The sequence below is a fragment of the Dipteris shenzhenensis genome, chromosome 23 (assembly GCF_047967505.1).
Source record: "Dipteris shenzhenensis isolate YYH24624 ecotype China chromosome 23, Dip_SZ_1.0, whole genome shotgun sequence".
Taxonomy (NCBI): Eukaryota; Viridiplantae; Streptophyta; class Polypodiopsida; order Gleicheniales; family Dipteridaceae; genus Dipteris; species Dipteris shenzhenensis.
The window spans coordinates 46,453,678-46,470,348 of record NC_141618.1 but is presented as its reverse complement, the minus strand read 5'-3'; the positions used below and the strand labels follow the sequence as shown (position 1 = coordinate 46,470,348).

Genomic DNA, 16,671 nt, shown 5'->3' with positions numbered 1-16,671 from the left:
TAACCATCTGGTCTACCCTAAGACCCCTTCCAGTGTCTAAACTGGGGATCCCTCCCAATATCTGATACCCATCATGGCTTCTCCTCATATGGGGGCCTTACAACATTGGGTACACAGAATATTGGTGGGTTACATGAGAGGTGGACATTTGAGCTAACTCTAACACAACTCACCTCTTGCAACATTTTGAAAATTTTTGCGAATCCTGCAACAGGTTGATGAGAGGAGAGAAGCGTGGAGTGTAAACGAATGATCTTTGAATGAAAGAGAGAATGAAGAATGTTCTACTTATAGTGAACCTAAAAGAACTAAAAAAACCTTAAAAACTAAAAAAAGCTGACTTGACCTAAAAGCTATCCATTTCCTATAAAACTCTACTTCTCCTCATTCTGTCTCACAACTCTCTTATTCTCTCTCACAACTCTCTCCTGGAGCTCCACCACCTTTCCACTTAGGTACTCCCTCCCTCCCTCTTCTCCAACTTCCTCTCTCCCCTCCCCTTCCCATCCCTTCCCCTCTCCTCCCGCTTCTCCCCTCCCTTCCCTTCCCCCTTCTCCTCTCCTCCCTCCCCAAGGCCCCTTCCCCTCCCCTTGCCTGCTCCCTCCTCCTTCCCTCCTTCCGTCCCCTTCCTTCCCTTCCCCCTGCCGCTTGTCGTCGCTCCTCCCTTCCCTCCGCCCCCTCCCTCCAACCTCCCTCCCCCTGTCGTCCCTGCCCCCGCCCCCACCCCCCCCTCCGCCCCCCTTCCCTCCCCTCCGCCCTTCCCACCCCCCTCCCTCCCTCCCGCCCTCCCACCGCGCCCCCCCCTCCTGCCCCTGTCGTTGACCCCTCTGCCCCCCCCTTCCCTTCGCCCTCCCCTCCGCCCCTCCCTCCCTCCCGCCCTCCCCTGCGCCTCGGCCTTCCCGCCCTCCCCCTTCCCTCCCCTCCGCCCCTCCCTCCCGCCCTCCCCTCCGCCTCCCCCTTTCCTCCCCTCCGCCCCCCAACCCCCCCCCTCCCCTCCCGCCCTCCCCACGCCCCCCCGCGCACCCGCCCCCTTCCGTCGTCGGAAGGGGGCGGGCGCGCGGGGGGGGGGCATGGGGAGGGCGGGAGGGGAGGGGGGGCGGGCGCGCCGGGAGGGGGGGCTAGGGGCGGGGGGCGTGGCGAGGGCGGAGGGGGGGGCGGGCACGCCGGGAGGGGGGGCTGCGGGGGGCTGAGGGAGAGGGGGGGTGTGGGGAAGGGGAGGGGGGGCAAGGGCGCCCCCCCCCCACCTGTTGCGCACGCAACAGGTGGGTGGGGGGGGGGGAAGGGGGCGGGCACGCGGGGGGGGGCGTGGGGAGGGCGGGAGGGGAGGGGGGCGGGCGGGGGGAAGCCCCCCCACCTGTTGCATGCGCAACAGGTGGGGGGGCTTCCCCCCGCCCGCCCCCCTCCCCTCCCGCCCTCCCCACGCCCCCCCCCCCGCCGCCCGCCCCCTTCCGTCGACGGAAGGGGGCGGGCGCACGGGGGGGGCATGGGGAGCGCGGGAGGGGAGGGAGGGGTGGGGGGCGTGGCGAGGGCACAGGGGGGGCGGGCGCGCCGGGAGGGGGGGCGGAGGGGGGCGGAGGGAAGAGGGGGGTGTGGGGAAGGGGAGGGGGGCGAGGGCGCCCCCCCCACCTGTTGCGCATGCAACAGGTGGGTGGGGGGGGCCGACCCCCCCCCCCACCCACCTGTTGCGTGCGCAACAGGTGGGGGGGCTTCCCCCTGCCCGCCCCCCCCCTTCCCTCCCCTCCGCCCATCCCTCCCGCCTTCCCCTCCGCCTTCCCCTTCCCTCCCCTCCGCCCCCCCAACCCCCCCTCCCCTCCCGCCGTCCCCACGCCCCCCCCCCGCGCGCCCGCCCCCCTCCCCTCCGCCCCCACCCGCCCTCCCCTCCGCCCCCCCTTTCCCTCCCCTCCGCCCTCCCAACCCCCGCACACCCCCGCCCTCCCCACGCCCCCCCCGCGCCCGCCCCCTTCCGTCGACGCGGGGGAGGGCGGAGGGGAAGGGGGGCGCGCGCATCGGGAGGGGGGCTGGGGGCGTGGGGAGGGCGGAGGGGAAGGGGGGGGCGGGCACGCTGGGAGGGGGGACTGGGGGGCGGAGGGAAGGGGGGGTGTGGGGGGAGCGCGGGAAGGGGAGGGGGGGCGAGGGGGGCATCGATGCCCCCCAGCCCACCTGTTGCGTGCGCAACAGGTCCCCCTCGCCCCCCTCCCCTTCCCTCCGCCCGCCCGACCCCCCGCTCCCCCCTTCCCTTCCCTCACCACACGTGTGCATGTGGTGAGGGAAGGGGAGGGGCAAGGGAAGGCACACGTGTGGCGAGGGAAGGGGAGGGGCAAGGCAAGGGGGGGCGTGGGGAAGGAGCAAGGGGGAGGGGGGGCGGGAGGAGGGGGCGGGGGGGCGGGGGGGGAGGGGCAAGGGGGAGGGGGGAGGAGGGGAGGGCGGGCGGACGAGGGCGAGGGGAGGCGGAAGGGGAGGGGGGACGAGCAAGCGGGCGAGGGCGAGGGAGGAGGGGCAAGGGGAGGAGGGCGAGGGGGTGGGCGGCGGGCAAGGGGAGGGGAAGGGGAGGGGGCGAGGGAGGCGGGGAGGGAGCATCACCCCCTCACCTGTTGCGCACGCAACAGGGGACAAGGGGAAGGGAAGGGAGGGCGTGGGGAGAGCAAGGGGTGGGCGGATGGAAGGGGGGCGTGAGGCGGGCGAGAGGCGAGGGAGATGACACCTGTTGCGTGCGCAACAGGTGCGGGGCGAGGGCAAGGGGAGGGGCAAGGGGAAGGGAAGGACGTGCGTGGGGAGGGAAGGGGCGTGGGAGGTGCGTGCGGAGGGAAGAGGTGGGCGTGGAAGGGCAAGGGGCGGGGAGGGGGACATCGCAAGGTGACGGGCAAGGGGTGATTGTGGGGAGGAAAATGGGGCGTGGGTCAAGCCCTCCTCGTCCCCACCGTCATCCCGTCCCGTCCCCTCCCCCTTCCCCGCGCTTTCCTGCGTCCTGTCCCGTCGAAATTAAAAAAGTTAAAATAAATAAAACTTTAAAAAAATCAAAAAATTAAATTAAATTTTAAATATTAAAATAAACTAACTAATTAAAATAAAATAATTAAAAAAATATTTTATTTTAAAAATTAAAAATAAATAAAACTTAAAAGAATATTTAATTAAAAATTTATTTAATATTTTGAGTTTGAAAATCATTGTATTTCTCATTTTTTATTTTTGATTGTTTTTCAGAAAACTATAGCTTTCATGGCTTCCAGTTTTGGTTCCAAGGTGTCTTTCAAATACCTTGAACATGCTTGGTATTTTATGGAGCAGAAATCAAAGTATTTTTTGGTGATCACTTCAGAGAACATATCAAGCCGGAAATATTCTGCAGAGGCAGTAAGAAATGGTGGCATGGTATCAAACATCAATATTAAAGAAAACAATTTGATAGAAATTGTGTGCCAAGGAAAGAATGACGAGGTGGTTTACAAGTTACGAGTTACTCTGAAGCACTTCTTGAAACCGTTACCAGATTCAATTGAGGGATCCCAAGAATTACTTAATGCCTTAGAAGCATTGAAGAAAATGTGGGATGCATTTCCAAGTGGTGGTGTTGAACCTTCAGGGGCACTAATTATGCCATCTATAACATACAACCCTCAAGTACCGTCAATATCTGTGGCGGTAACTCCGATAACTCCAACAAGTGTAACTACAGTATCTCCAACTGTACCTATGCCATCGACTGCTGCAACTACAGGAACAAGAAGGAGTGATCATGGAGTAGACTCAAGTGCTATAGCTATTCCCAGAAAGAGAGCAAAAATAACTCCTACTCCACGTGGAGATCGCTCAAGTGCAGGCTATTTAAAACCAGGCGAAAAATTGGATAGCGATGAAGAGAAAGATCAGCAAGAAGAAGATACAAGTCTCGAAGACTTTTCTATAAGTGTGGCGGACTTACATCCTCCAGAGGATGAGGGATACATTTGGGGATTTTCACAATTCAGCGTGGCCACAATGCTTATTGATCGAGCTTCATTGTTCACAAATCAAAGAAAGCTCGATAAGATATTTGCACGCAAATTGTATGAAGATACAAGGAAAACAAGAACTCCCGTTGCCACTAATATCACTCTTCGTCCTATGGCGTTTAAGAGACTTCAAGAAGATGATCCTACATTGCCTGATGTCACATTTCAAAAGCGCGTGGACTTTCTTGATGCTTTTGAGAACTTTAGAAAGAGTGACTTTGTTCGTGGAGAGGCTTTGTATCAAAGCCGATATGGGAGTGACATCGAGAAGAGATACATGCTGGCAAAGAATAGATTCTTAGAAAGATGTAGGTTTGAGCCCATTGATGGGCAACACTTTTGTGAGGCTTGCAGGATCGCCCTTGATGAGGGAAGAAAAGGAAACTTGCCACAGATTGAGTGGATGGAAAAGTTTCAACGGGGCATTTGTCATATATGCATATTTAATGATGACTCGAAGTACAGTCTAGAATCAGAGAGGCTGAATTCTGCTCCATTTAGGTTGAAAAAAAGCTCTTCTCTTTCTGAGATCTTGATAAAGGAAAGGGAGTTATGGATGGGCTGTGGAAAGCCACAAACAGTGAAGGGCAGGAGACCTACATCGGAGTACATGACAAAGAGGACTCGGTTCTATAGATGCTTGAAAGGTGTTGTAAGCAATACGCAAGGCATACCAGGTAATAAGGTTGAGGCAAAGGATTTGAACACCGCTGTTGCAAGATACAGGGATGTTACCTGCATTGTCTTCCGTGAGGAATCAGTGTTTCAGAGCATCGTGGATGTTTGCCAAGCATATGAAACAGGAAAGATATCCTTTGAGGCACCAGAGCACATTGCAACTCAGAGGAAAGAAATAAAGAAACCGATGTCTATTGTTTGGTGGAGAGCTTTAAGGTTTGTTCCAGATGCAATAACAGAAGAAGTATGCAAGAAGATCCTAAGTGGTGACTGCTTCTTTGGAAAGAAGAGCAAGCATAGCAACTTAGATGAAGTGGTCACCCGAATGATTCAAAGTGAGGCTGCTCTCTCGGCACTATTATTTTTATTGAAATCTGATGATGAGTTAGCTGGCAAGTCAATTGATGTGGATAAGAAGAAAGCACTTAGCCTAGGTCAACTCCTTGATAAAACATGGGCTAGAAAGTGGTTGGCTTCAATGGATGCAGATGCCACACCAACAAAGGATCTAAGAGCTAAAATGCCAAAGGTTGTTGAGACAGAATATATGGACATTAAGAAAAAGGCCTTGCAGTCCAGTACCCAAGGTAGAGCAATTGGTGGTTTAGATGATGGTTCTTCATTCAGCTTCTCTTATGATATCTTGCTATCAGAGAATGATACAAAATTTGCACACATCAATGGCATTGATACGGAGCATTTCATAACAATGAGCGGTCATGCTTGGGAGAAGCCATGCGTATTTTTCATAAATGAATTGCAAGACCTTGCAGTGTCACAGATAGTTGAACTTGTGCGGTTTATTGTTGAAGGTCCTATGGCAGATAAGAAAAGATCAACGTTGGTCCTGTTCGTGACAGAATCACAAAGGGATGCCCTATATGCGAGTTTGACATCTTCATTTGGGTATTTACTTTCAAAAGTATACCATGGTATAGTCCTGCGTAATCATATGACTGTCTTGGAAGGCACTGCCATTCAAGTCTTGCAGCCTTTCTTGATGTGCTTCTTATCGAGGGGTGGTGGTAATCTAATCCAAACTCCTTTAAGGACTCTCGAGCTTCATTACTTTGAGGACCATAAGGTTAAGCTTGATGCAGCAATGGTGGATTACAGAAAGCCGATGGATCCTGATGTGATACTAGAGATGACAAAGAATTTATTGAATGATGGGTGGGAAGTAGCATTGTATCGAATGGGTTTTGCTGCTGAGAAATTGCTACGGCAAGGTAAAAATGTAAATGTTATTGATACCCCCCATCAAATTGAGTTCTTTGACACATATTACAGTTGCACTACTTTCTTTGAGGAGGAAAATGTCAAAGAAGAGGGTAGTGAGTCTGAGGGTGATGATTCTAGCTCAGGTGATGATGAGGATGAAAGCTCTGCATCCGATGACTTACGGCAAGAAGAAATCCGCACAAAGAATAAGGGTGATCAATTGTCAACTAGAGTCAAGGAGGTTCCACTCATCATACGGGAAGGTTCACGGCAGCAAGAAGTTACAGTAGTACAGCACGTCACAGGTAAAGGTAAGGCTAAAGAGGTGGAAGCACTTCCCTTAAAATTAAAAGTGAGGAAGGCACCCTTGATCTTGGATGAAGGACAGGCAAGTGGATCGATCTTGGGTGAAGGACAGGCAAGTGGATCAAGCAAGGAAGCCTTACTCAAAGAAGGTATGGACGAGGCAAAGCATGACCAGGAGGAGTTACCAGGAGGCATAGATGGTTCTTCAACCATGACCTTACAGACTCCAGAGCAGCCTACTAGTCAAGAACCTAGTAGCCAGGTCCCTACTTACCAAGAACTTGGTCATGAGACTCTAGAGCAGCTTACTAGTCAGGTGCTTGGAACTGAAGAGCAAACTAGTAAGGACCTTGCTACTGAGACTCCAGTCTTAGAGCAGCCTATTAGTCAGGACCCTGGTAGTCAAGGGCCTGGCATTGAGGACATTGGTACTGAGTAACATGTTGGCTAACGGCTTTGTAATCACAAGTTTTGAACTTCTATGTAAAGCTAATATCTAATGAAAAGTTTACTACTTTTTTGATTTCTTTACTCTCATTATTATGTATAAAGATTGTTTATGAGGGCCATTTTATACTTAACGGTGTTTTTTAATACCAAGTGTGGTGTATATGTACACTACTTACACATAAAAGGATTTATCTACACTACCTTTATAAGGGCTTTATGTACACCACCTTTCTAAAAGAAATGGTCATAAAGGTGTGTGCACACCACTTATACATAAAGGTGTTTATTTACACCACCTTTCCAAGAGAATTGGTCATCTATTGGTCATCTATTGATGTTCTTACGTGATTATGAAGATGTTTATGTAGACCACTTTGTAAGAGAATTGGTCATCTATTATTGGTCATGTATTGATGTTCTTAGGTGATAGTTGCTCAATTCACAAGAAGTTATGAAGATGTTTATGTAGACCACTTTGCAAGAGATTTTTGTGAAGTTATGAAAATGTTTATGTAGACCCCCTTTGTAAGAGATTTGGTTATGCATTGATGTTCTTAGTACTTAATTATTAAATCTTTTGTTTTGAGTTGGCAAATCTAGTTCAAAATCATTAAATCTTTTGTTTTGATTTGGCAAATCTAGTTTAAAAACAACATTACTAGTATATTCAAAATTTTTGGACTGTTTTTTAGTCCATTTCTCAAATTGGACTTTACACAAGTCCAAAAATTTTGAATAGTGTGTTAGTAGAATTAGTGTACCGATAATAGTGATGCATTAGCGTAGCTTTGACAGAAAACAGACACCCGAGCGCGACAGAAACAGAAGCCTCTGAGTTAGCTTCTACGTCAGCTTCAATAGAAAAAAGAGACCCGAGCTCGACAGAAACACAAGCTTCTACGTCAGCTTCAACAGAAAACAGATAGTCGAGCTTAAGACGAGACAATCAAGAGGAAATGATCGATTGCCTGCTTTGCCATACGAGCCCATTTCGATCCCCCGGCCAGATAGAGCTTGATGACTTTGAGCTGCTCTCCGGGAGAGAACTCGCCTTTGCGCAGCCCCGGCCTCAGCTGGTTGCGCCACCGCAAACGGTAGCTCTTGCCGGACCTTTGCAGCTCTGAAACCTCCTTCACGTTGCTCCAATTTCCGTCTCCGTACTTCCTAACGTATACTGTAAGAAGCATGTCTTCCGAACGACTCCACGCCGGCCTTTTCTTCCCCTTCATGCCATTCGCACCTTGGCTTCTTCGCGCCATGCTCTCGCTCTCTCTTCTGCTCGGTCTCTCCCTTTCCACTACCTCTTAGCTCGATTGTCACGTCTCCTTCCTCCTCTGTCTCTCTCTCTCCTCTCCCTCTATCTTTACGGACTCGTGAGTCGTGATTTTCCAATCTCTCGCTTGTTATCAACTCGTAATGTGCGCGCTCTACTAATAAGGCTGCACTTGCTGCTTATGCTTGTGAGTCGTGAGTCCGTCTAGCGCTCCCTCGCTTTCGCCTCGCTCAGTCTCTCTACGTTCTTTCTCTGATGAATGCTCGCTCTCTCTCGCTCTCTCTCAAAGCTCTACAGGTAACCAGGTACTTCGCTCTCTTGGGTTCAATTGGTGCTAGGCGAGCCCATTTTATAGATCGTGTGAGTGTCACCTCGGCAATTTCAAGGGTTTTGCCCATAGGAAAATCATAGGGTTCAACACCACGATTTTAATGGGCCTTGAAAAAGTTCGCCACATAGGCATTGTCAATTTTTGAAATTATTAAATTAACAATGAGCTTTTGCTACATAATGCATTGTGGCTTTGTACTTTTAAAAAAATGGTGATTGAGTTACTTCTAAGAAATTGGCTAATCCTACACTTGAGAGTTAATCTCAATTTAGAGCTTCATGTATAAGTAAAAGGAGGAGGGAAAACGGGGGCTAAGTGAGGCTTTTGGTAGGCTATGCATAGAGTGGTATTATTGCTAAAAATTGTCAAGGTCACAAGGGTCACATGGCCTCCTTATAGTAGTGTAGTGTTGAAGAGCAAGTAGTGGTGGTGTTGAGAGGTTCACATCTACATCTTTTTTATTCTTTGTTGTCATGGTTTTTCTTTGAAGAAAATTAGGTTTTATAAAGGTGGAGGAACTACATGGAGATCTAATAAAAAACTTGCTTGGTAAGCAAACTTTAAGTTCTTCAACCATTCAAGCTTCTTGATATTAATAACCAAAAGAGAATCTAGCATAATTCCAATAGTAGGAGCTTCTTTTAGAGGAAGTTGGAGCCTAAGGTCCCCAAGAAAAATGCTCATCCTTCACCACAATTTAGGTGTTTCCATCATTTGGCATTTTCCAAACACTTGTTGCTTTGGCCTTTCTAAATGGCCATTGGCCATGAGCAATGCCACACAAACATATGGCCATACACTATCATTGAGGAGGAAACTATGCATTTTAACAAATTCATATTCAACAATGATATTCAACCATGGCACATGAATATCCATGAAAAGAAATTGCATTTGGCCAAGTTGGTGCTCTTCAAGTGTTGAGAAACCTCCTATCTTGGCAATGCTTTGAGTCTCTCCTTTAGCAGATGCTATTATACCTCATAGCACCATGGGAATTCTAGTGAGCATAAATTAGACTATTATAGATGAGATGTTTTCCAAAATGGTGCCTACAATCTACTGTAGTTCTTCCACCATTCCTCCTCTTGTTTAAAGGTGACAATCATTCCATTACCTCCATTACTATTCCAAGTAGGACTCTATAGTTCTCCTTTACACCATACTACTCTTGAATGGCTAGCTAATAGGCGTCCAATATGTCTCTCCATGTGTGTGTTCATAGCTTAGGGTTGATTCCAGTAATACAGACTAGTGGGTAGCCCTAACCTCTCACTGCCTTACTCAACTGGATGAATTACTTAAGTGCCTTTGAATTCTATTTTAGCATCTCACTAAACTTGTCACAAGATTTGAACCCTTTATTTGCAATGGAAAATACAAGATGAATTTCATTTTCTAGTCTACATTGTGCTAGGCTCAAGCCATTGTTTTTCTTCCTACATAGTTGATGAACTAGATGACAATCTTAGCTAAGGTGCTCTAGACTTCCGTAGTATGGGGAGCCACTTACAAATGAGGGAATTTAACTTTTTCTTGTACTGGGTTCAACCCGTTGTCTTTTCTCCTACACAATTGATAAACCAAATAACGGTGCTCTAGAGGTCCCTAGTATGGGGAGCCACTTACAAATAAGGTCATCCTACCATAAGGCTTGACATCCTCTTGACATGTTTACCTTTTGGAGAGTATAAGCCCAGCACAAGGTGCCACTGCTTTGTAGAGACCTATAAGAGCCTTACCCAAAACCTTTCAAGCAAATTATGAATCACAAGGTTTGAGAAGTCTATGTCAATTCATCAGCTTTCTCATGTCAATGACTTCAATGAAAGAAGGAATCATTTAACATAATCGACATTTATTGCCTCAATGAGAGCATCAAAGGGTAGCAAGTTGACCATCTACGATCTCAAATATTCTAAATGATTTGAGAAGCTCCGTGCATGCCATCCAAAGGGTATACACAATCATTTATCGGTTGTGATAAATGTTATATGTGCATGCTAGCACATGTCTAACACATGACAAGTTTGGTCCCTTCCTTTTAGATCTAGATTCCAAGGAACATAAGGCAATATTTCTCTACTAGATGAAACATAACGACCAAGGTCAAGCCTCCTCTTCTAAGCAACATGAAGATGGATCTCCCCTTATACAAAAAAAATTTCTCATTACAAAACTCAAGGTTTTTAAATCTCTTTTGATGAATTTGGATCCGAATTGGATCTGTTGTTTTGACCTGGATTACAAAGTTACGATTTGCTCAGTTTCTCTGTCATACCTGGCACCAAGATGATTCAAAGCTATGAGATAAACAAGAAAGCTAGGAGCTTTTTACTACTTTAACTCTAAGGGAAATAAGCTACAATGATGGTTTATGGACTATTGTGGCACTCCAAGAGCTCATCCTAGACTTCTAGTATGTTCAAATCCCTTTCAAGGGAGTTTCAAAGAGACTACCATCAAGCATAAGAAGTAGACTACCATCAAGCAATGGAAGTAGTTATTTTCATATTTTGTTATTTGTTTGAAATACACAAATTTGGAGAGGAGGTCTACAAGTTTCATTCCATTTTCTTGTTGCCTTGGCATTGGCTTGCTTGTTGCCTCATCTGGTTGTGGGTCTACTAATTGGTTATAATAATCAACAAAATAAAGAAAGGATGTGTTGCTTTGATTTATTACTACATTGAGGGCATTTTTTTAGCCTCTTGCTCAGGCTTTGGACATTTGCGCAGGCATTCATGGTAAAGAATTGAATCTTTGAAACCAAGCAAGCCTATTTGCAAAAGAATATAGCATCATTTGTTCTTTCTCTTATATGTATGTCTTTTTGAATACTTTGAAAATTTCAAAGCAAAAGCTACCTTTTTGACCTCTTAACAACATGTAAAGTTTGAAAGCTAAAAGTCTAGGGAGAGAGGAAGAAAGAAGGAGGGGAAGACTTGATTATATTTTTTATTGACTAGAGTGGTGCTTCCTCAACGAAGGATGTTATTCAACTCACTACAAGGCATAGGCCCTTTTTCGATGAAAATACCGACGCTTTTTATATTAAATTTTTTTTTTCATGAGCGCAAACGTCGTTATAAAAGTCACTAAAAGCGTCGAAAAAGAACCGTCGCTATATAGTGACGCTATTAAACATTGTTATATAGCGACACTGATAATCGTCGCTATATAGCGACGATTAACCGAAATAAAAAAAAGGATTAGTGGGGCTAAACAGGGCTTGGTATGGCCTTGTTTAGCCCCACTAATCCTTTTCTTTTTTTGTAATTACAAAAAGAATTTTTTAATAACAAAATTTCCCTTGCGAAAAGGGTGATACAAAATCGCTCAAATGAAATGATTGAGCAACAAAAGCATATACATGTCGAACATATACAATAGTGTTTGTTACAAAATTACCCTTTCGAAAGGGTGATACAAAATAGCTCAAACGAGCAGATATACAAAATGACATACATGGCGAAGAAAATGCAAACTGCTACTACTATCACTACTATTACTACTCATCTGAATCGTCGTCGTCCTCGTCTTGTTGGCCTGTGATCCTTGGTCCTCCTTGGCCTGATCCTTGGCCCTGGTGATCGCTCGCCTCTGATGATGGGACGCTTGAGCTTTGACTCTAAGAGTGAACCATATAAATTGAAAATTAGATTAGAACTTAAGAATAAAACAATTGTCATAAGCATATGTCTACTTCTCTTATGCTCATGCATAAGCATAAGCATAAGCACTTCCCTCTTTTCTTTCGCTCTTTTTCCCTCTTTCCTTTCCCTGTTCTTCTCTCTTTCTTTCCCTCTTTTTTCCTCTTTCCTTTCCCTCTTCTTCCCTCTTTTCTTTCGCTCTTTTTCCCTCTTTCCTTTCCCTCTTCTTCCCTCTTTTCTTTTGCTCTTTTTCCCTCTTTCCTTTCCCTCTTCTTCCCTCTTTTCTTTCGCTCTTTTTCCCTCTTTCTTTCTCTTCTCTTTTCCCTCTTCTTCTCTCTTTTCCCTCTCTTCTTCTCTCTGAAGAAGAGAGGGAAAAGAGAGAAGAAGAGGGAAAAGAGAAGAGAAAGAAAGAGAGAAGAAGAGGGAAAGGAAAGAGGGAAAAAGAGCGAAAGAAAAGAGGGAAGAAGAAGGATTAAAAGAGGAAAAAAGAGGGATTGAAAGAGGGAAAAAGAGGGAAAGAAAAGAGAGATTGAAAATGAGCATAAGCGGGAAAGAAAGAGAGAAGAAGAGGGAAAGGAAAGAGGAAAAAAGATACATATGCTCATGCTTACGCATGAGCATATGTCTACTTCTCTTATGCTCATGCATAAGCATAAGCATGAGCATATGCTCATGCTTATGCTTATGCATGAGCATAAGAGAAGGGAGAAAGAGAGAAGAAGAGGGAAAGGAAAGAGGGAAAAAGAGGGAAAGAAAGAGAGAAGAAGAGGTCTTATGCTCATGCATAAGCATAAGCATGAGCATATGCTCATGCTTATGCATATGCATGAGCATAAGAGAAGGGAGAAAGAGAGAAGAAGAGGGAAAGGAAAGAGGGAAAAAGAGGGAAAGAAAGAGAGAAGAAGAGGGAAAGGAAAGAGGGAAAAAGAGAGAAGAAGAGGGATTGAAAGAGAGAAGAAGAAGGATTGAAAGAGGGAAGAAGAAGAAGGATTGAAAGAGGGAAAAAGAGGGAAAGAAAAGAGAGATTGAAAATGAGAAAGAGGGAAAGAAAGAGAGAAGAAGAGGGATTGAAAGAGGAAAGAAGAAGGATTGAAAGAGGGAAAAAGAGGGAAAGAAAAGTGAGATTGAAAATGAGAAAGAGGGAAAGAAAGAGAGAAGAAGAGGGAAAGGAAAGAGGGAAAAAGAGACATATGCTCATGCTTATGCATGAGCATATGTCTACTTCTCTTATGCTCATCCATAAGCATAAGCATGAGCATATGCTCATGCTTATGCTTATGCATGAGCATAAGAGAAGGGAGAAAGAGAGAAGAAGAGGGAAAGGAAAGAGGGAAAAGAAAGAGAGATTGGAAAAGGAAGAGAGATTGGAAAAGAAAGAGGGAAAAGAAAGAGAGATTGGAAAAGAAAGAAGAGGGAAAGGAAAGAGAGATTGGAAAAGGGGAAAGAGGGAAAGAAAGAGAGAAGAAGAGAAGAAGGAAAGAGGGAAAAAGAGACATATGCTCATGCTTATGCATGAGCATATGTCTACTTCTCTTATGCTCATGCATAAGCATAAGCATGAGCATATGTTTCCTTCTCTTATGCTTATGCTTATGAGCATGAGCATGAAACAGGGAAAAGAGGAGGGGAAAGAGGAGAAGAGAGAAGAAGAGGGAAAGGAAAGAGAGATTGGAAAAGGGGAAAGAGGGAAAGAAAGAGAGAAGAAGAGGAAAAGGAAAGAGGGAAATAGAGACATATGCTCATGCTTATGCATGAGCATATGTTTCCTTCTTTTATGCTCATGCTTATGCTTATGCTTATGCATGAGCATAAGAGCATGAGCATGAAAGAGGGAAAAGAGAGAGGGAAAGAGGAGGAGAAGAGGGAAACGAAAGAGGGAAAAAGAGGGGGAAAGAGATTGAAAGATTCATGCATATGTCTCCTTCTCTTATGCTCATATGAGCATATGTCTCCTTCTCTTATGCTCATGCATAAGCATAAGCATGAGCATATGTCTCTTTCTCTTATGCTTATGCTTATGCATAAGCATAAGCATAAGCATTATGCTCATGTTTATGCATATGCATGAGCATAAGAGAATGAGCATGAAAGAGGGAAAAGAGGGGGAAAAAGAGAGGAAGAGAGAAGGAGGGAAAGTAAAGAGGAAAAAAGAGACACATGCTCATGCTTATGCATGAGCATATGTCTCCTTCTCTTATGCTCATGCATAAGCATAAGCATGAGCATATGTCTCCTTTTCTTATGCTTATGCTTGTGCTTATGCGTAAGACTCCTCTTATGCATATGCATAAGCATATGCTCATGCTTATGCTTATGCATGAGCATAAGAGCATGAGCATGAAAGAGGGAAAAGAGGGGGGGAAAGAGGAGAAGAGAGAAGAAGAGGGAAATGAAAGAGAGATTGGAAAAGGGAAAAGAGGGAAAGAAAGAGAGAACAAAAGGGAAAGGAAAGAGGGAAAAAGAGACATATGCTCATGCTTATGCATGAGCATATGTCTCCTTCTCTTATGCTCATGCATAAGCATAAGCATGAGCATATGTCTCCTTCTCTTATGCTTATGCTTATGCTTATGCATAAGAGGAGTCTTATGCATAAGCATTTGCTCATGCTTATGCATGAGCATAAGAGCATGAGCATGAAAGAGGGAAAAGAGAAGGGAAAAGAGGAGAAGAGAGAAGAAGAGGGAAAGGAAAGAGAGATTGGAAAAGGGGAAAGCGGGAAAGAAAGAGAGAAGAAGAGGAAAAGGAAAGAGGGAAAAAGAGACATATGCTCATGCTTATGCATGAGCATATGTCTCCTTCTTTTATGCTCATGCTTATGCTTATGCTTATGCATGAGCATAAGAGCATGAGCATGAAAGAGGGAAAAGAGGGAGGGAAAGAGGAGAAGAAGAGGGAAACGAAAGAGGAAAAAAGAGGGGAAAACAGATTGAAAGATTGAAGGAGAAGAAGGAGAGGAGGGAAAGAAGAGGAGAGAAGAGGAGAGAAGAGGGAAAGAAGAGAGAAGAGAGGGGAAGGGAGGGTTCCTACACCTATCACTGCAGCTAGCGCTTAAGGCGCTAAGTGTAGGCCAATGCAAATAAAAAAAATAACAAATGGAAAAAAGAGAAAGCACTTACCTGGAATAGTACGTCCCGCTCGGTGTTTTGTGGACTGGCTCTACAAAAGAGAGGAGTCTTGTTTCTTTCTTGAAATCTCGTTTTTTGTTTCAATCCTTTGAAATCAAGCATGAAAACTAGTAAGTAGCTTTAGCAATACAAGGAGAAGCACTCACAAAACGAAATCTCACAAAAACCTACCTACATTGTTCAAAGAGACTCACCTCTTCAAAAACTTCCTTTCAAGAAACCAAAGAGGGAGAAGGGTGGAAGGGGAGCACAAGAGCAAGGAGAGGGATGAGTAGTGGTGAGGAGTGGAGAATAGAGTGGGAGGTCGTCGGAAATAGGTGGGAGAAGAGATTGCTTTGCTTACAATAGAGATTAGAGAGTGCTAAAGAAAGTGCCGCGCATCCTGACGGGTTTCGGTTTTAATCCACAGCGTCGCTATATAGCGATGCTTTAGCGACACTTTTTCGTCACTATATAGCGACCTTTGACACTAAACCCTAAACCCAAACCCTAAAAGTCGCTATATAGTGACCTTTTACCCTAAAAGTCGCTATATAGTGACCTTTTACCCTAAAAGTCGCTATATAGTGACACTAAACCCTAAGTGTGGCTATATAGCAACCTTTTACCCTAAGTGTCGCTATATAGTGACACTTATACCTTAAAAGTGTCAATTCAAGGCACTGATCTAAGAAGAGAGGGAAGGAGCTCATGGGTGGCTATTTTTTGGATCTTAATGGATTTCCTTGCATTTTGTGTTGTGACTTTAAAGGTGTGTAGATGGAAGGGACAAGTGAAACCTTGTAAGATGATGCACCAATGCTCAGGAGTGTAGAGTGGCTTACAGAGAGGTTGTATTATCATTGCACTCATTGCAAGCGAGAAGTATGACATCAATGCCGTATTGTCATGCGGCACTTGAGGATGTATGGGGAGGAGCCCAAACCAATACCCACCGCTGGTGGTGCACATGGTGATGGATCATCGAAAAGTCATTGCTATTTGAGTTTGTGATTAATATTGCATGCATACACGACACGAAATCTTGAGACAGGATGAGGAGGGTGGTGTGCGTATACCTTCACACTACAAATGTGGATATGAAGATAGAGATCATGTGGATATGGAGATGCCACTACCAATGCCGGATCCAATTGATCCTTATGGATTTAGAGAAGAAGATGAAGATCACAATATGAGCCAAGAGGAAGATGTGCATAATGACATTATATGGGAGGAAGATGGAGATCACGATATTGAGGAAGAAGGTGACAATCATCAAGAATCACCCGACTTTATTGAAGAAGATAATCAAGTCTATAGTGAACGTACGATGATGATATAGGAGATCAACTTAGTATAGAGTTGGAGATAGACTTGTTTGGCATACTAGACTTGGCTCAGGATGAAGCCAAGTCTCAAACATAGACATGAATATATGAGCTTCGAACTTGATGTACATGCTCTTGTACTTTTATTCTTTCAAAGGATCAAACATGTACATGCTCTCGTATTTTTATTCTCTATGAGATTAAACATGTAATGTATGAAAATTTAAAAAAATTTATCATTGGAAAAAACTAACTTTTAAGGCCTATATGAGTAAAAAACATCTCTGGAAAATGTCGCTATAAAATAGTATCTCAATGTCGCCATATAG

The 16,671-nt window shown here is 45.4% G+C and overlaps 1 protein-coding gene across 1 annotated transcript; it reads right to left on the bottom strand.

Moving 5' to 3' along the window:
* Positions 1–7,579: 7,579 nt before the first annotated feature.
* Positions 7,580–7,906, bottom strand: LOC147887466 (transcription factor MYB101-like). The gene has a single exon (XM_087394316.1). It carries the CDS (start codon positions 7,904–7,906, stop codon positions 7,580–7,582), a length of 327 nt encoding a protein of 108 aa, XP_087250442.1.
* Between the last annotated feature and the right edge of the window lie 8,765 nt (positions 7,907–16,671).